Source organism: Carassius gibelio, chromosome B11 (assembly GCF_023724105.1).
Source record: "Carassius gibelio isolate Cgi1373 ecotype wild population from Czech Republic chromosome B11, carGib1.2-hapl.c, whole genome shotgun sequence".
Classification (NCBI taxonomy): domain Eukaryota; kingdom Metazoa; phylum Chordata; class Actinopteri; order Cypriniformes; family Cyprinidae; genus Carassius; species Carassius gibelio.
Genome location: NC_068406.1, coordinates 6,716,795 through 6,737,384, shown reverse-complemented (window position 1 = coordinate 6,737,384; position 20,590 = coordinate 6,716,795). Strand labels below are relative to the sequence as shown.

Below are 20,590 nucleotides of genomic sequence, written 5' to 3'. Positions count from 1 at the left end.
ACAGAGCTTCGGCTCCGCTGATACATCCGCAGGTGGCACAATAGACCTGGGCCTACTGTCTGACAAAAAGCAGGCTGCAGTCGGGATTTTCCTTTCCTTAAAATAACGGATTACTTTTTTAAAAAAATAACGAAGTTACTGATTACTTACGCACGAAACTAACGCGTTAAGTTACACATTTCAGGAAAAAAGTAATTAGAGTACTCTAACGCGTTACTTTGTAACGCGTTACCCACAACACTGGTTGTGATGGATCATCAGTTAAGCTTCACAGACCACATTGCTACAACGACCCAGTGCTGCAGGTTTGCCTTATACAACATTAGGAAGATCAGACCCTTCCTGTCAGAGCAAGCAACCCAACTTCTTGTCCAAGCTCTTTTTCTTTCCAGACTGGACAATTGTAATGATCTCCTGGCGGGCTTTCCTGCATGTTCTGTCAAGCCTCTGCAATTGATCCAGAATGCAGCAGGGAGGGTTGTCTTCAATGAGCCAAAAAAAGCACACGTTACTCCTCTCCTCATCAGGTTACACATCAAATTCAAGGTACTGATGCTTGCCTACAAGACGACCACTAGCACTGCACCAACTTACCTAAACTCACTAGTTGAATCTTATGTGCCCTCCAGAAGTTTGCGCTCTCCAAGTGAACGACGCCTTGTGGTGCCATCCCAAAGAAGTTCAAAATCACTCTCATGGACCTTTTCCTGGACTGTGCCCAGCTGGTGGAATGACCTCCCAATCTCAGTTCGTACAGAGTCTTTACTAATTTTCAAGAAACATCTAAAGACTCATCTTTTTTGCCTGCACTTAACCAACTAACACTTTTCCTTTTCTTGTCTTCATTTATAAAAAAAAAAAAAAAACTGGCAATGCGTTCTATACTAGACTAACTGAGACTTGTCATGGCACTTGTATTCTGTTGTTGTTCTCTTGTTGACCTGACTGCTTCTATTGTTCTCATTTGTAAGTCGCTTTGGATAAAAGCGTCTGCTAAATGATTAAATGTAAATGATGATGAACCAAATGAACTATATGTTGGTTGCTATATGAGAGTAATGAGATGAGACTAATAGAGGTAGTCCTTGCGATAATTTTGGATGCACAGTGAGGGCACGTTTGCAGCCATCCCTGGGTTGTGTTGCTTCAGTGCTCACTGAATGTTTACCTTTTGAAGAATGAGATCATATCTGACTTCAGCCTTGTTAGAGAGGGCGTGGTGAGAAAACCAAAACACATGCAAACACTCTAGTGCCTTAGCAATGCTATCCAAACATGACACACTAGAGTCCAGAAAACCGTGAACAGACCCATTGACACACTTGATCCTTCTCGTCTCTATATTTCTCTCAGCAGCTTGATTGCTTGTCATTTGGCAGCTCTCGGGCACATTAACTCTCTCTCTCTCTGTACATACGGTAAAGAGGAGTTACCTCTGATAAATGAGAGGTTCTGTGTGAGTTATTCAAGTAAACAGAGGATCTAAATAGTTTCTCATAACACCACAAAAAGCATCTGTACTTTCATGAAAAAGAGAGCACTTTAGAGGCAAAGCACATCAGCAGTCCCACATCAGAACTTGCAAAACTCTATGATGGTCAAATGCTTGTTTCACAGATAATTATATATATATATATATATATATATATATATATATATATATATATATATATATATATATATATATATATATATATATATATATATATATTGTAAAGTATATATATAGTTACAATCAAAATTACTCAACCCCTCAGAGACTGCAGTACTTTACAAATACAAGCTTTTCTGAAGATCCAGGATATAATAAAACTTGCATCTATAACAGTTCACTGGCATATTAAAAGTGATATTGTCAATATATAATGTAATATATTTGAGTTATAAGATTTTTTAATAGTACTGCTATGTCATAATTATTCAACCCCTATTCAACATTGCTGTTTTTAAATCACTTATTTGCATGGTGGGGAATAAAACAGTCTCAAAACACAATTAAGCCTTTAGAAATTTTATTAAAAACAGAATTATCTTGAGCTGTTACACATACAGTTTGGCCCATGCATGTATTGAAGTTGAGTAGCAATAATGTCAACAGAGATCTCACAAAAGCTAAAGAGAAGAAATATTGTATTACTTTAGAAAGGCTAAGGCTATATGATGATTTCCAAGACATTGAAAGTTCCTAGAGACACAGCTCTCAGCCTTGTTTCAAAAAGCCAACTTGAACTTGATAAAATTCATTTGTGTGGACCTGTGGAGCCCTGGAGGAATGTTTTATGGAGTAATGTGACCAAATTGGAACTTTTTGGACCCATGGATCAGCGGTATGTCTGCTGCAAAAAAGGCAAAGCTCATAAGCAGAAGAACACCATCTCCATCGTCAAAATTGGTGGTGGATCAGTCCTGTTATGGGATTTCTTTACTGTAGAAGGAAGTGGAAATCATGTCTGTATGTATGTCATCATGGATTCTTTGAAGTATCAGGCCATTTTGACAAGAATTGTGATGCCTTTGGTGCAAAGACTGAAGTTGATGATCAGAGATTTTCCTGCAGGACAGTCATCCAAAAGTACACATCCAAATCTACTACTGCTTGGTTCAGGGATCAGTCATAGAATGTACTTGAGTGACCTGTTCAGTCTCCAGAATTTAATTCTCATTTGCAAATATCTGGTTGAATTTTCAAAAAGCAGTGGCAATGTGAAAACCAAAGATTATCAGTGATCTGAAAGCTCTTTCAGGCGAGGAATGGTCCAAGACTGTATTAGAGAGGTGACAGAAGCATCTAAACACTTACAGACAGCGTTTATTGGTGATTTTAAAGAATGAAAGATTCTGCAAAACGGGGGTTGAATAATTTTGAACATGAATGTTTAGAGCCAGTTTGAATTTCATCATGATTCATCAGTGTTCCATTCTCAGAATCACTCAAAAGTGTATTAACAAACTTTCTCTAATACTTTACTGATGCATTTGTTGAACTGAATTCATAAAATGTCGTTCTCCACAACAAAATGTCTTGCAGGTCAAGGGGGTTGAATAATTTTGATTGCAACTGTATATATATATATAATGCATTAATAAGACATTTTTAATACTTTACATTTACAACTGCTGGGAAAACTGGGAAAAATGTGCAGGACCTGGGGGATATTTCTGAAGAAGAGCAGGCAGTTTAACTGCTCAGGACAAACAAGGGACTCAGGAAATAACTTGAGTAATGTTGCTATCGACAATAAGTTCACTTACTTTTTCCACAGCTCTGTGAATGTCTAATGGGATGTGATCTATAAAGACAATTATAGTTGTTTGTGTTTTTTTTTTTAGCTTAAGCACATTTTGTTTCTCTATACTTGTTATGACCAATTTACACAGAAAACCAATCAACTCTAATAGGTTCATTAATTTTTTGTTGTCACTGTAGTGTGACAGACATGATACAGACAGACAGAGGATGTATGTACAGATGGACAGACGGATGGATGTCTGTTCTGGGTGGAGTGGGTAGGCAGTGGAGAATTTACTAGATTACTGGGCACACTCACACACACCCCTTTGGCAACCCTTAAAGTGCTTGGACAACACACACAGGCGCTCATTCATCCATCTCTCTCTTTCTTCATTTCACGCCCGTTTAAGAACATTTACACCAAGCGCTGAAGTCAGTTCGGACCAGGCTTCACCATGTCTGCAGTTAAAATCATGCTGTGGATGTATGTGTGTATTTGTGTGATTCTTACAGCTAAAGCTCAAGACACTATGACCATCAGAGATCAAAACAATTATTCAGCAAAACAGGTAAGGTTTTTCAGTTTCTCAAGTCTACATCATGAGCACAACGCTGGTGAGTGTCAATTGTTTCCTCTATCTATCTAGCTATCTATCTAATGTTACTGTTACTGAGAAACTAAACAATTGTGTAATTAAATAATAGTTACTTCCGAAAATGTGAATGATTACAAAGGGGGTTACATCTGAAAATCTTCTTTCATTTGTTGCCTTGCCTGTTTCTAATCTGTAATCTGCGCAATGCCTCCAGCCATTTAAAGGCAGTTTAGTAAATCAATGATACTGAGATGCTTTTGATTGGCCTGCTTATATATATATATATATATATATATATATATATATATAAATTCTGTCATATACTGAAGTTGTACCCTCGTATAAAGTTACCATATAAGTTTATTCTGAATAAACTTAGTGCATAGTTTGTATGGGCTACTTTACCAAGTTTTGACAGTGATTTTAAAGCTTGACAGCCCCTGGTCCCCACCAATGTTTACTGTAGAGTGAATGTAGAATGCATTGAACACCAAATTTCTTAGTTTCTCCATTAGTGGTCCATGGAAGTTTCATTTTGAACGCACTGAAACCATGTGAAATTACTAACCTGGTCTAATTCTATTGATGTATATTTACTAGACAAAGTACTTCACAGCAGTGACATTTAGAGTCATTTATCTGTTAAGCAAAATCTGATTATAAAGTTAAACAAACCAACAATGTTATCAAAAGTTTTTACCTCCAAAAAGTGACTAATATACTCCTTTGAGCGAGATCAGGGAGGGAGTGCTGGGAATGTTGACTTGGAACAGCACACTGAGGTCCAAAATTGGAGTGGAAAAAGTGACCCAAAAAAAACAAAAACCTTCCTACAAAGTCCTTTTCACACCAATACGAATGCTGTAAAAAAAAAAAAAAAAAAATTGGCACACAGGCTGATTGAAAAAGTAAATTCACTCTCTGACAGTACAGTAGGTGGCGTTTGTTCAACTTATTTTTCAACACAGAAGAAATAGGCTGTTTTTTGGACAGTTAAAATAACTGAAAGCAGCAGACACCAGAAGTCTTAAGAATGTTCAGAATGTCAAAAGTTAAGAATGGCCATGTCTGTTTGTGCATACAAATAGTGGTGGACAGATGTTTTCAAACAGCTGAAAGTTGTCATAACTACAGTTATAAAACAGCACTGAAATCAACAACCTTTTAGGAAGTTGAAGATATCATCCATAAGTTATAAAAGAAAATAATTTGTTCTCATGCTTTGACCATTTACATATATTAAATATAAATTCCGTATAACTAGTACTGTGAAGCAGATTCTAACTTTCTCTTCCTATCTATCAGTCTCTCTCTCGGATAGAAGTGCAGAGTATGCGAGTGGACTGCAAGGTCGCATCTCGCTTTGCTCACACTGTCATGACAACCAAAGCCTTGAACACAGCCAATGCATCACAGGAAGTGTTCTTTGAGGTGGACTTACCCAAAACAGCCTTCATCACCAACTTTAGCATGTTAGTCCTCCTTTCTTTGCACAAGCTATAAATATGTCTATTACACTTGCAATCTTTTTCTAGCATGCCCAAAACCAACTAGTGCCTCTTGAAATATGTTGTGTTTGTTTTTTTTAGAGAGATTGAGGGCAGGATATATGTCAGCGAGGTGAAAGAAAAAGAGCAGGCCAGGCAGCGGTATGAGAGCGCTGTGTCATCCGGCCAAACTGCTGGCCTGGTTAAGTAAGTACAGGTCAATGGCTGAGCTCTGGACTGCTGACAGAGTACACATTTGCTTTTCAGTATTTGCTAATCTCACTTACCAGAAATGATTTTGCTTTGCAGGGCTTCGGGAAGGAACATGGAGAAGTTTTCAGTGTCTGTGAACATCGCAGCCCAGAGCCGCGTTACATTCACTCTAACTTACGAAGAGCTTCTGCAACGGCGTCTTGGCAGCTATGAGATCATGATAGGTGTCCGTCCGAAACAGCTGGTTCAGAATTTTGAGGTTCATCATTAGTTTCTCTTTCAAACTCTTTCATTGCACATATTCAGTTCAAATATAATAAAAAAAATTGGAAGTCATGTTATATCAGTCATGTCTCTCGCCCACAGATTGTGGTAGATATCTATGAACCGTACGGGATTGCGTTTGTGGACGTCAACGGGACATTCATCACCAATGAACTGCTCCCTCTAGTGAAGAAAACTGTCACTGATAAAAAGGTTCAAATGAAATCCCCTAACCTTGATTGACTAAAATTAAAACCTGTTTAAGCCTCAGTCAAAACAAAAAGCCAAACCAAATCAATCAAAGTAACTATTTCTGGCAAAAAAAAAAGTATAGTTAAATCTCAATTACCAAATAATCTTCTAACAATGGTTAATTGATATGGACGCCTGTTTATACCTTAATAAAACAAAACAAAAGGCTAAACCAAACTAAATAAAATAAATTAATACATACATACATGATTTAAATAAAAAGACAGTGGCAACTTTTGTGACTTTCTTTTAATTGTAACGATTTTCTTGTAAGTGCAAACATTTCTTAAAGTTGCATGTTTGTATCTTGTAATAGCGTCTTCACAATTGACTACACTGTGACTGACAGTCATGGATTATTTCTCGTAATTGCAATTTTAGGTTGCAATTGTGAGTATTTCTTATAGCTTTATAAATGTGACTTAATTTATCATAATTTCGAATTTATATCTGAAGCCTGAAACGTAATTTCTTACACCAAAAAGTGTAGTTTTATTTTAAACTACTGCAGTTACCTGGAAACTTGTTAAATTTCATATAGCTCCACCTTACACTCTGTCCTAACCAGGCAAAGTACAGGTTCCAGAAGTATTTTGATCTAGTGATAAAAGTTTAATCAATAAGCATCTCACTTTACCAATAAAGTACTTAACTACAAGAAGAAACACTTCCTGCTATGCTTGTAACATTGATCTTCTATGATCCACCTCAGGCACATGTGTACTTCTCTCCAACACTGGATCAGCAAAAGACATGCTCAGACTGCGTAGAAACATTAATTGATGGAGATTTTTTCATCAGATATGATGTGAACCACCCACAGGATATAGGTGAAATTCAGGTACAGTATCAAGAAAGCCTCTTCTCCCAATGAATTGCTTACTAATCATGCCTTATTCGGATGTTCTCTTGTTTCTGTTTCAGATAATAAACGGCTACTTTGTACACTTTTTTGCCCCAGATGATTTGCCACAAATGCCTAAAAATGTGGTATTTGTGATCGACCGAAGTGGCTCCATGGAGGGAGAGAAGATGAAACAGGCGAGTCAGATGAACACATCCAATACTCTCCTCCTAGTTTGTACATTTCACTCATCTGCTGATTGTTTGTTGGTAGACTCGGGAAGCTCTGATGACTATATTAAGTGAACTGCACGAAGATGATTACTTTGGGCTGGTCACGTTTGATAACAAAATAGAGTCGTGGAGACCATTTCTTAGCAAAGCTACACCAGAGAATGTGACAGAAGCGAAAGAATTTGTCAAGACTATTCAAGCGAGAGACAGTAAGTATGAAGCGAAATAAAAGGACTTTAAACCAAGGTTAAAATCATATCCTAGCTCTGACATATTGAGCCATGGTTCTCAAGTAACCCAGTACATCAAGTCTTTATTTTGCAGTAAATTACTGATTCTGGATTAAACATTCTCTCATATTTTTCCATTAGTGACTGATATAAACGAGGGCATTTTGTCTGCGGTGGATATGCTTATCTCAGAAAAAAGTCACTCTTTCCCAGACATGTCCATGATCATTCTACTCACTGATGGGCGACCCAGTTCTGGTGTGTATTGGCTTTGGTGATAATTATTAATCATTTAATGTTGTCTTCGTTGGGCAATATGCTTTAGAATTCACCTTTGAGAAAGAAATTAATATGATACTCGTGGGATGCAATTTTTAAGGCATTAGGACTATCTGATTATGTAAAAATAAAAGTCTAAATGCAGCCTAAACAGACACTGTTTTTAATATCATCAATGCTTATTATGTGTTTAACAGTAATGTAAAGAAAAAGAGAAACACGGTTGCTTCTCTTATCTGGAAAATTTAAGCCTTCTGGAGTTAGTTTGTTTTTTGGCTTGAAATGTGTTTTTATTCTTCAATATGTGTATTTTTAAAAGCTCTTTAGTTGAAAAAGATTTGTCTACACGCCATTGTTTTAATTTATTTCAGTTGACAATTTAAAATTCTGTCATCATTTACTCAATATAGGTAATTGTTCCAAACCTGCATGAGTTTTTTTCCCTTCTGTTAAACATAATGGCAGATGTTTTGAAGAATGTGGGTAACCAAGCTATTTCTGGTCCCCAGTGACATTCACAGTACGGAATAAAAAATAAAAAATAGAACACAAAATCAGAAACAGTTTGGTTGCATTCTTCACACACACACACACACACACACATATATATATATATATATATATATATATATATATATATATATATATATATATATATATATATATATTTTCTGTGTTCAACAGAACATACAAACTCTTGTAGGTTTGGAACAACTAAAGGGAAGTAAATTATTTTTCATTTTGGGGTAAACCATCACTTTAACCAGTCAAACAGAAATCAACATCCTGGACTTTGAGGGCCAATTTACTATACATATAGTGGCCAGCTAAATGTTGTAATATAAAATCAGGTTGTCTAATCACTAATATTAAGGTTATATATTAAATTTGGGAAACAATAAAGTTTATTTACAATATCATGTTTAGCCATTTTTAAACAGTTTTTTATTTTTTTTATTTTAAGAAAGGTGTCCCTTATAAGGGGATCATTATATTGCAGGTCCATGGCAATAAAAAAAGTTTGAAAACTTCTGCTTCATAAAATCCATTCAAAACCTTAATTTATACTGTTTGAACCATCTGCAATGAATAATGTGTGTTTAAGGCCAGCAAGATCTATCCAAAATCCAAGAAAATGTCCAGAATGCTATTAACGGAAGCATGAGTCTCTTTTGTCTGGGCTTTGGCTATGATGTGGACTACAGTCTTCTTGACACATTGGCCAAGCAGAACGATGGACTCGCTCGAAGAGTCTATGAGGCGTCCGATGCTGCCCTTCAACTACAGGTATTCTCAGACAATAAAATATACTGTTATATATTTAATAAATCTAGCCTGATCCAGATTTCATCCAGGGCCCAAATGATTTTCTGTCTCTACAGGGTTTTTATGATGAGGTGGCTAGCCCACTTCTCTTAGAGGTGAATCTCAATTATCCTGGCAATGCTGTAACTGACTTGACACAAAGTCACTTTAGACAGTTTTTCAAAGGCTCTGAGATTGTTGTAGCTGGACGTCTACAAGAACTTGAGACCAACATCTTTCAGACTGAAGTGTCAGCAAATGGGGTAAGCAAAGCATATTATTTACTTATGAAATAAAAATCAGTTTGATTGTACTGTTTCATTAGTGACATACACCTGATTTCAGTTGGGAGACCAGTTTGTAGTCGAGGGCCTAGTGATGGCTGAGGAGTGGGACAGTGTGTTTCCTGATCAGGAGTACATCTTTGGGGATTTCACAGAGCGACTGTGGGCATACCTGACCATCCAGCAGCTCTTGGATGAAAGGTCGAACATGCACTCCAATATTTCTAATATTACCTGAGAATGACAAAAATAATAATTTCCAATAACGTGTTAAACAGAGAGAAATGCTCCGCAGAAGACAAGGAGAACATCACAGCTCAAGCTCTAGATCTTTCACTAAGATATAACTTTGTCACGCCTGTTACCTCCATGGTGGTCACCAAACCAGAGACCAAAGATGAAGATGAAAAACTCATTGCTGACAAGTTGACAGAAGGTACTTGCAGTTTTTACATTTTAAAGAGATGAAAATTCTGCCATCATTAACTTAACCTCATCTTGTTCCAAACCGGTCTTTCTTTTTCTTTTTTAGATATATATTACCATGATATAATAAATATACCAATAAGTATACAAAAATGTATTTGAAATACATTTATTTAATGCTAAATCTATTACAAATACATATTGGCATAAGTAGGCTACTTAATAAAAAAAACATTTTGGGATACTAAACTGGCATACTTAAATTCCAGTAGTCCAATGACAGTGCTTCATGTCTTAGGCAAGCCTATTTTGTTTATGACACAGTCATTTCCCCCTCGACTAATCTCACCAACTTCAACAAACCCAGAAACGAGTTCTTTCTAGAACCTTTCATTGTACCAGCCTAGAACCTAGTAAACCTACCTTTGTTTCCTTGTGGGCTGATAGAACTGCTGAACATTCGGCAGAACGCACCACAAGATGTTTTTCCGGATTTCAATTATTCAGATGTTTTACTGAACGTTGTTATCGGAGGAGCGGCGGCGCTGATCAAGCGCTTCAGGACGCGCAGACGGGGGAAGCGAGCGGGAGCGCTCGTCAAACTCAGGAAGCGTGGATTTCGAACGCCGTTGCCTAGCATCCATCTGGCAAATCTCCGCTCTCTACCCAACAAAACGGACGAACTCCTTTCTGCTTTCTCGGACAAATAAGCATTTCACACACTCTGCTGCTCTGTGTTTTCGGAAACCTGGCTGAATGACACCATACCGGACAGCGCGCTCCATCTGCCGGACTTTCAGCTGTTCAGAGCGGATCGTGATGCAGAATCAACGGGGAAATCGCGCGGCGGCGGGACATGCTTTTACATCAATGAACGGTGGTGTACAGATGTAACTGTGTTAAAGAAGACATGCTGCTCAAATCTCGAAACACTCTTCATTAACTGCAAGCCGTTCTATTCGCCGCGGGAGTTTCACTCATTCATTCTGGTCAGTGTTTACATCCATCCTCAAGCGCATGTGAGCTCAGCTTTACAGAAACTCGCTGATCAGATCACAGAGACAGAACAACAACACCCGGACTCTGTTTTAATCATTCTCGGGGACTTTAATAAAGCCAATCTGTCCCGTGAACTGCCAAAATACAGACAGCATGTTACTTGTCCCACAAGAGACAGTAATATATTGGATCACTGTTACACCACAATAAAGGATGCATTTCACTCTGTTCCACGAGCAGCTTTGGGACGTTCTGATCACCTTCTGGTTCATCTTATACCGTCCTACAGGCAGAAACTAAAATCAGCTAAACCTGTATCAAGGACTGTAAAAAGATGGACTAATGAAGCAGAGCAGGATTTACAATCTTGTTTTGACCTCACTGATTGGTGTGTTTTTGAAGCTGCTACCACCGATCTGGATGAACTCACAGAGACCGTAACATCATATATCAGTTTCTGTGAGGATATGTGCATTCCTACAAAGACTCAACTAATTTACAATAATGACAAACCGTGGTTCACTGCAAAAGTCAGACAGCTCCGTCACGCCAATGAAGATGCTTACGTGAAGGGGGACAATGTCTTGTATAAACAGGCTAAATACACATTGGAAAAGGAGATCAAAGTGGCAAAGAGGAATTATTCTGAAAAAATAAGGACTCAGTTCACTTCCAACGACTCCGCATCAGTGTGGAAAAGTCTAAAGAAGATCACCAATTACATGACACCACCCCCCAGCACTGTAGAGAATCAATGACTGGCAGACGATCTGAATGAGTTTTACTGCAGGTTTGAAAGAACACCCATCATCTGCCCTGAACGCCTCCCCACACAACCATTCACACCATTCACAACTCCTGCAACCAGCCCTGAATGCCTCTCCAAACAACCGTTCACACCATTAACAACTCCTGCAAACCATCCTGAACACCTCTCCAATCAAGCACTCTCACCATTCACACCTCCTGCATCCCCCCTCCCAGGTGGGGCACCTGCAATTCAGATCAGCAAGGATGCGGTGCGCCAGGTCTTCCGGAAGCAGAAAAGGAAAAAAGCACCAGGCCCAGATTGTGTTACACCAGCCTGTCTGAAATCCTGTGCTGACCAGCTGGCCCCCATCTTCACACAGATCTTCAACAGATCGCTGGAGCTGTGCGAAGTCCCTTCATGCCTCAAACGCTCCACCATCATCCCCATCCCTAAGAAACCCAAAATTACAGGACTAAATGACTACAGGCCTGTGGCTCTAACGTCTGTAGTCATGAAGTCATTTGAAAAACTGGTGCTGGGCCACCTGAAGGACATCACTGGGCCCTTGCTGGATCCTCTTCAGTTTGCCTACAGAGCAAACAGGTCTGTGGATGATGCAGTAAACATTGGACTGCATTATGTTCTGCAACACCTAGACAGACCGGGGACTTATGTGAGGATCCTGTTTGTGGACTTCAGCTCGGCCTTCAACACGATCATCCCAAACCTCCTCCTGCCCAAACTATCTCATCTCTCCGTGCCCACCTCCGTCTGTCAGTGGATCAACAGCTTCCTGACAGACAGGCAGCAGCTAGTGAGGCTGGGAAAATACACATCCAGCACCCGTACAATCAGCACCGGAGCTCCCCAGGGCTGCGTTCTCTCCCCACTGCTCTTCTCCCTCTACACCAACGATTGCACATCTAAGGACCCCTCTGTCAAGCTCCTGAAGTTTGCAGACGACACCACACTCATCGGCCTCATTCAGGACGGTGACGAGTCTGCTTACAGACAGGAGGTAAAAGAGCTGGCTGTCTGGTGCAGTCTTAACAACCTGGAGCTTAACACCCTCAAAACAGTGGAGATGATCTTGGACTTCAGGAGAAACCCCCCTGCACTCCCCCCACTCACCATCATGAACAGCACTGTGACTGCAGTGGAGTCATTCAGGTTCCTGGGAACCACCATCTCTCAGGACCTGAAGTGGGACATTCACATTGACTCCATTGTGAAAAAGGCCCAGCAAAGGTTGTACTTCCTTCGCCAGCTGAGGAAGTTTAACCTACCACAGGAGCTTCTAAAACAGTTCTACTCCACCATCATTGAATCCATCCTCTGCACTTCAGTAACTGTCTGGTTCAGCTCAGCTTCTAAATCTGACCTCAGAAGACTACAGAGAGTAGTCCGGACTGCTGAGCGAATCATCGGTTCAACTCTCCCTTCTATTCAAGAACTGTACTTATCCAGAGTGAGAAAAAGGGCTGTCAAAATCACTTTGGACCCCTCACATCCAGCACACTCCCTCTTTGAACTGTTGCCATCTGGTCGACGCTACAGAGCACTGAGCACTAGAACGACCAGACACAGGACCAGTTTCTTCCCTCAGGCAATCCATCTTATGAACAGCTGATAATAACGGCGAACACACTACACTTTATATTTATATACACACACACTTTATTTATCTAACACACATACTTAGTATACACTTAAATTTTGCACATAATACACATGTACATACATAACTTCATTTTGTAATATACCTGCCTACAATTGTCATTTGTATATTGTCATTCACTATATACTTATTTGTATTTTTTTATTCTTTTATTATGTGTTTTATGTTCTGTCGCTGTCACTCTGTTGTACTGCGGAGCTTCTGTCACGAAAACAAATTCCTCGTATGTGTAAACATACCTGGCAATAAAGCTCATTCTGATTCTGATTCTGATTCTGAAACCTATACATCTCCAACTCCCAGAAGTTGAATGTGCATCCATTCTATTTTGTAGAAGCCAATGACAATATAATTTGATGTAAAAAGCAATATTCAAATTCTGAGTTATTTGGGCTTGAATTATATAATTATCATATGCTGATGGCCACAAAATGTGACCGACTGAAGAGTGTCACGTTACGTGATGGTTGAAACATGGCGAGAGAACCAATTGCAGGTAAGCATGATTTATTTAAGAGATAATCCAGAGAGGTAACAGTCCAGGCGGGGGTCAAAACCAAACATAATCCAAAACATAAACTAGAGACGATAACAAAAGCACGGCAAGGCAAGACAAGAGTTGACGGACATGAATTATCATAAGACATAGACAAGGACTAAGACATCACACAGACTAAGACAGACTGGGTATTTATACACAGAAGGATAATGAGGAAACAGGAGACAGGTGGGGAAACAATCAATTACACAACAAGGAGGAAGGTGACAAAATAAGGGAACAGGAAGTGATCTGGTGACAGACACCGTGAGAAAGGAGGACATCTAGTAGAACCCCAGGGAACACAACCCAGACACTGTGACAGTACCCCCCCTCTACGGAGCGGCTCCCAGACGCTCCAAGACAAGACACAACACAGAGACCAGGAGGGAGGCGGACAGGTGGAAGCTCAGGGGGAGGGACGGAGGGCCGGAAAAGAAAAACATGGGGAATAAACACCAGAAATGTAACATAAAACACGGAGAACCAGGAGGGAGGAGGAATGGAGGAGGTTCAGGGGGAGGGATGGAGGGCAAGACTAACTGGGGGGAACAGACAGCAACAAAACAGAAACCAAGAACACCAGACAGAAGTCCAAAAAGGGCATGTTGAAGCGCCCACCAGGGCGGAGCAGAGGACCACCACAGCCGTGTGGTCAAAGCCAGCGACCTCCAGGGTGGATCGGAAGACCACCACGGCCATGTGGTCAAAGCCAGAGTCCTCCAGGGCGGAGCGGAAGACTGCCACGGCCTTGTGGTCACCGCCAGAGTCCCCCAGGGCAGAGCAGATGACCACCACGTCCTTGTGGTCGCCACCAGAGTCCCCCAGGGCGGAGCAGATGACCACCATCTCCATGTGGTCAGAGCCAGAGCCCTTCAGGGCAGAGCGGAAGACCACCATGTCCTCGTGGTCGCTGCCAAAGTCCCCCAGGGCGGAGCGGACGACCACCACGTCCTCGTGGTCGACGTCGGAGTCCCCCAGGGCGGAGCAAATGACCCACAAGCCCCCGTGGTTGAGGCCGGAGTCCCCCAGGATTGAGCAGCAGACCACCCAGTGACTTGACTTGGTTCCGGAGGGTCCACTGGAACCTGACTCGACTCCGGAGAGTCCACCGGAACCTGACCCGACTCCGGAGAGTCCACCGGAACCTGACCCGACTCTCGACTGTCTGTGAAGACCTGAGGTGTCTTGGCTTCGGGCACTGTCTCTGGAACAGTCTCGGGCACCGCCTCGGTCGAGGCATCGGGAGCGACCTCGGACACTGCATCGGGAATGGCCTCAGGCACCGCCTCTGTAACGGCCTCGGGTGCGGTCTCAGGCACCGCATCGGCAACGGCCTCGGGCACCGCCTTGGCCTCCGGAACCGCATCGGGCACCGCCTCGGCCTCAGGAACAGCCTCGGGCACTGCCTCGGCATCAGACACCACCTCGGTCACTGGAATAGCATCGGGCACCACCTCGGGCACCGCCTCAGGTACCGTCTCGGGTACCGCCTAGGGGACGGCAGCGGTCCGCTCGTGAATGTCCTCCTGGACGGCAGCGGCCCGCTCGAGAACGTCCTCCTGGACGGCAGTGGCCAGCTCAAGAACGTCCTCCTGGACGGCAGCGGCCCGCTCGAGAACGTCCCCCTGGACGGCAGCGGCCCGCTCGAGAACGTCCTCCTGGACGGCAGCAGCCCGCTCGGGAACGTTCTCCAGGCTTTGAGGAACGGTAGAATCCTGTCCCCTCTTCCTCCGCCCTCTACGATGGCGAGTCGGGGGCACCTTGACTGGCGACTCAGACATTGGGTCGGCCAACTTGTGCTGTGGCTCTAAGCTGGCGGCCATCTTGTGCTGTGGCTCTAAGCTGGTGGCCATCTTGTGTTGTGGCTCTGGGCTGGCGGCCATCTTGTGCTGTGGCGCTGGGCTGGCGGCCATCTTGTGCTGTGGCTCTAAGCTGGCGGCCATCTTGTGTTGTGGCGCTGGGCTGGCGGCCATCTTGTGCAGTGGTGCTGGGCTGACGACCACCCCGCTGGAAGAGACAGGAGTGGCTGGGGCATCCCACCGACCCCGATGCTGCAGGTAGCGCACGAATTCCCAGAATTCCAGTGTCTCTACCTGCGCCATCTCCTCCAGAGACACTGGATCATCCAGACCGCCATTAAAATAATCTTTAAGGGCCGTGTCGTTGTACCCCATGCCCTCTGCCAGGGACCAGAACACCTGAGCCAGGGCACCCACTTCATTGTCCTCTTGGCGGAGGGCGATTAACCTCAGATATCTGGCTCGCCTCTCCGCCATCTTGGCTGGGGAACGGAAAAATGACATACCACTGGTTCTCTTTGTGACCGAGTCCTTCTGTCACGTTACGTGATGGTTGAAACACGGCGAGAGAACCAATTGCAGGTAAGCATGATTTATTTAAGGGATAATCCAGAGAGGTAACAGTCCAGGCGGGGGTCAAAACCAAACATAATCCAAAACATAAACTAGACACGATAACAAAAGCACGGCAAGACAAAAGTTGACGGACATGAATTATCATAAGACATAAACAAGGACTCCGTCACACAGACTAAGACAGACTGGGTATTTATACACAGAAGGATAATGAGGAAACAGGAGACAGGTGGGAAAACAATCAATTACACAACAAGGAGGAAGGTGACCAAATAAGGGAACAGGAAGTGATCTGGTGACAGACACCGTGAGAAAGGAGGACATCTAGTGGAACCCCAGGGAACACAACCCAGACACTGTGACAAAGAGGGGCTACTGTGACACATTAACACTGTTTTCTTTTGATTCACAGATCAGCGAGAGGACACAACACAACCTGGTAAGAGGAATTTGATTGGTACATCATCATTGTGAACATCAAGAAGTGTCTTAACTTACATTTGTTACAAAATATCTGGAATGAACACTATATCGCCATCTCACAACTACCTGAAGATATAGACTATGATCCACCTCAAATGGTTGGCAGTGCTGTCCTAGGCCAAGCAGTAATCCCCCAAAAGTTATACTTTTCCTCTTTTGGTGAGAAGACTTTTTTTTTTTTTTTTTTGTAATTTGAATTCATTTTAAAAAGAACTATTACAGTAAAGAAAAAAAATCTGACGTTACTCATGAGTTTGTCTGTTGTTGTCTTGGAGTTGATGGAGATCCACACTTCATCATTGAGCTGCCAGATCAGAAGGACGCTCTGTGCTTCAACATTGATCACAAACCTGGTACCATCTTCAACCTGGTTAGAGACCCAACTACAGGTGATTCATACTTAAAAAAAAAAAAAAAAAAAAAAAAAAAAAAAAGTTTAAATGTGGGTAATTGTGACTAGGTTTATTCTCTTTCTTCTCATATTTAATCATATTCAGGCATTGTAGTGAATGGCCAAATCATTGGAGATAAGAAAGTCATTCCAGGGAGCAAGATGCACACCTATTTTGGGAGCTTTGGGATTGTTCACGAGAAGTTTGGTATCAGATTGATGGTGAGCACAAAGGAGATCTTAGTGTCTGAAAGGGGAAAACAGGCAAAGTTCTCATGGACTAACAACAAGACTTTAGAAGGACTGCAGTAAGTGAAATAAATACATTTATATTAAACAGTGCTTAGTTTGGCATTTGCATTTTCATTCACCTTCTTTGATTTGATTTGATTTTGAGCACAATCTTTTGCTTTTTTTCCAGCATGGATCTGCAGGTGATCAAAGATCGCAGTTTAACAGTGACCCTAAGGAACTCAGTCAAGTTTCTCATTATCCTGCACAAAATATGGGAGATGCACCCGTATCATCAAGACTACCTCGGGTTCTACACCTTGGACAGTCACCTCTTTTCAAGCAGCGTCCACGGCCTGCTTGGTAAAATTAGATGTTCTTAGCAGAAAATCTGTACAGAGATGCAACTGTGTTATGTTTTTTTATATTATCCATTGAATCTTTGATCATCCCCACATTTAAGTTTTTGTGACTTTCCAAACATTTCAAAACTCATTAGTTGTGTGACAAATGACGTACTATACCCTGTGCACTGTGCACACCTGTTCCTGGAGAGCTACTGTACCATCCAGCAGATTTCAAACACAACTGAATCAGTTCATCAAGGTTTTTAGGGTTACTTGATAATTCCAGGCAGTTTGTTGGAGTAGGGTTAGAACTGATGTTTGCTGGACAGTAACTTTCTAGGTCTAGGGCATGAATTATTTTGTCATCCAGCATTAGAGTTTGAAAGCCTCTTACCTTTGCTAAATAACGCATGCAAGTAAAGCTTCTACTGTGCATTAAGCATCCAACATTCCACACTTTTATTTATTTGTTTCCAGTTAATTAAGTGCATTACCTCTATCTTTGATGGCTTGAGGGTAATCTATGTCTTTGACAAAAGCTTTCTTTGGACTATTTTCTTTTTTCTTTTTTTTTTTTTTACTGCAGGTCAGTTCTACCATGGCGTGAACTTTGAGGTCAGTGACTTGTTTCCAGGAAAGGACCCTGATAAACAAGATGCCCACATGTTTGTGAAAGGAAACAAGCTCACTGTTACCAGGTGAATGAAGACGAACATAAAATGCATTGTTCAATTCACACCTCAAGAGAGACTGAAAATTCATTCTGATTTTCATTCAATCCCACACAACTCTAGGGGCTGGAAGAGAGATTTCAGACAGGACGTGAAGAATGGAGAAAATGTGCCCTGCTGGTTCATTCACAATAACGGCACCGGGCTCCTCGATGGAGTTCACACAGACTACATCGTCTCTGGTCTCTTCAAAACAATATAGACAACATCTGTCACTGTACTGACATTTGCACTGCACAACAAGTACATGTTAGCTTTCATGTAGTCTGAAGTATATAAGATGTGATGGGTTTATTTGGATATAATGCAAAATCTAAAAAAAAGCTGGTTTAAAGAGCTGTTAATAGTTTTTTTTTTATACATATATACATACATACATACACACACTGGCATTATGTGACTACACAATAAACTGCCTGTCCAAACGTGTGTTATGTTTCCAGCCTCCATTTTTACCTCCAAATACTAACATGAACAGTAAAAAAAATATCTGAGCAAGAACAATATATACACAAAAATACCAGGTTGCGCATGTTCAGAACTTAACAAAGGTCTCAAATTCCCACTCCCAGTCAAATAAATATTTGATCTTGTACAAAGTTGGTTCAGAAGTCCTGAATGTGACAGGGTAGCTGGTGCATCATGTCTGCATGGTGGATATTATGCATATTTGTGTGCATACATTTTTCTTCAGGGTCTTTTGAGACTCTGATCATCTCAAAGGGAAATGAGCAATGGGTAGGTCTGGTTTTGTTGTCATTCACTCATTTTTTGCTACACTAATGAAGTGATTAACTCAGTGATCAGTAACATTCTGAGCTACAATATGTCTTCATTGTCAATATGGGAAAATATGCATCTTAGTTTAATCATCATAGATTTATCAGTACAGTCAGGGACTTGCACATACATTTTGACATTCATGAGGCTGTTATACCATCAAAATGAAATCAGTGTTTTATATTGATCAAAATCAAATTACACTACAATTATAACTGCATAATGTTATTAGAGTATTGTTTTAATTAACGTTATGTTATATTACATTTAAACTATTATCGCCAACTGTGGAAAGTATATCGCAGAATTATTTATTTTAACAATTTGTTCAAATCGACTGATTCATTCAAAAACATGTTCAATAACACCATCAAGAGCTCAGATACACAGTGGAAGTAAAAAAAAAAAACATCCTTTTGATGCATTCTTGGTGTTAAAATTATGAGTAAGTAGTACTAAACATAATTTGACAGTACAGCACATTAGGAACTATAAACACTGAAATATTTATTTTAAAGCAAAGCAGGGAGATAATCATTATATCCTTCATCAGTAAATTATTCTGCATTCTTATGATATTACTTTTATTACAGTTTAGAGTGAGTGAGTGACCATAGGTCAGACCAGTTAAAAAAGACAGCAACCAGAGTCAGACCAGTCTGGAGGTCTGATCCACGTTTGGTGGTTATAGCTTGAAAACTCTAGAAGGAAATCCAAATTTAGCCTCATAAGAAAAAGAAGTTTAAATAGTAGATACGTTTTCTGGCTTTGTAAGTTGTTTTCATTTTTTTTTTTTTTTTTTTTTTTTTTTTTTTCACATTTTAATTGGAAATAAGAATCCCATTTCTATTGAAAGAAGAAGTTTTGAATTTTGAAATATTTTGCCTTAACATTTCGGAGAAATCAACTTATAAAAAAGCTTATAAATAGCTTATAAATGGCTTATAAATGGCTTATAATGACTTGTATTTTAAATATCCAGAAATATTAGAAATCCATATGAAAGCAACGCGATGTCCATTTTTCACGTCTCCCTTCATTGTCTTCTAATGCGACCACACCCCGCGCTGAATGCTCTATTCAGATTCTAATGTTTAACTGAAGCGCGTGCCTTGAATACGAAGACAACGCAGCAAGACTGTTCTTCAAGTTTTTTTTATTTCACTGTTTGCTTCGCGATGAGAGGAATAATACATAATTCACCCCATAAAGATGTGATGTGGTTGAGGATTTGAGAAATGGATTTCCTCAGAAAAAAAAGAATGAAACGCTTTATTCAGCAGAGATCATAATCATGAGTAAGTCTCTTTTTGATTTATTTATATACTTGTATTAGGTTTCACATAATGTGTAAACATTTTACTAGTTAGATTTTATTCCAAACTATAATTCCTGACTAAATGTATAATCAAGTGAATTTAGAAAGAAAATCCTAGGCTACAAGCTCCAGTTCTCAAAAGTCCCGGGAACCAATGTTCTGTATGTGTTTTATGGCCTTATTCAAGTGATTTAATATTTTTAGTTTTTTGCTAACCACGCTTTTTTTTCTCAAAAACACAATCATGTACATGCATGCTGCTCACATATTATTTTGTCGCTGATTACAGTGATAGACTTTAGCCATTTAGATGTTTATAA

The 20,590-nt window shown here is 40.6% G+C and overlaps 1 protein-coding gene across 1 annotated transcript; it reads left to right on the top strand.

The window, feature by feature from the left end:
- The first annotated feature begins 3,622 nt into the window (after positions 1-3,622).
- On the top strand, positions 3,623-18,601 carry itih3a.2 (inter-alpha-trypsin inhibitor heavy chain 3a, tandem duplicate 2). Its single transcript, XM_052568498.1, has 20 exons — positions 3,623-3,801; positions 5,134-5,300; positions 5,418-5,522; positions 5,625-5,787; positions 5,895-6,005; positions 6,757-6,885; positions 6,969-7,085; positions 7,162-7,330; positions 7,493-7,609; positions 8,736-8,917; positions 9,013-9,198; positions 9,281-9,420; positions 9,498-9,655; positions 16,402-16,428; positions 16,545-16,631; positions 16,748-16,861; positions 16,970-17,171; positions 17,285-17,457; positions 18,028-18,139; positions 18,236-18,601. The coding sequence occupies exons 1-20, from the start codon at positions 3,688-3,690 to the stop codon at positions 18,372-18,374; spliced, it is 2,712 nt and encodes a 903-aa protein (XP_052424458.1). The 5' UTR covers positions 3,623-3,687; the 3' UTR covers positions 18,375-18,601.
- The last annotated feature ends 1,989 nt before the right edge of the window (positions 18,602-20,590 follow it).

What these genes read in the sequence shown, in the direction of transcription:
- itih3a.2 (XM_052568498.1), top strand. Translation starts at nt 3,688, where the DNA reads ATGTCTGCAGTTAAAATCATGCTGTGGATGTATGTGTGTATTTGTGTG. An exon ending in TTCATCACCAACTTTAGCAT is followed by an intron (nt 5,301 to 5,417) that starts GTTAGTCCTCCT and finishes TGTTTTTTTTAG; the next exon opens with AGAGATTGAGGGCAGGATAT. An exon ending in GGTTAGAGACCCAACTACAG is followed by an intron (nt 16,862 to 16,969) that starts GTGATTCATACT and finishes AATCATATTCAG; the next exon opens with GCATTGTAGTGAATGGCCAA.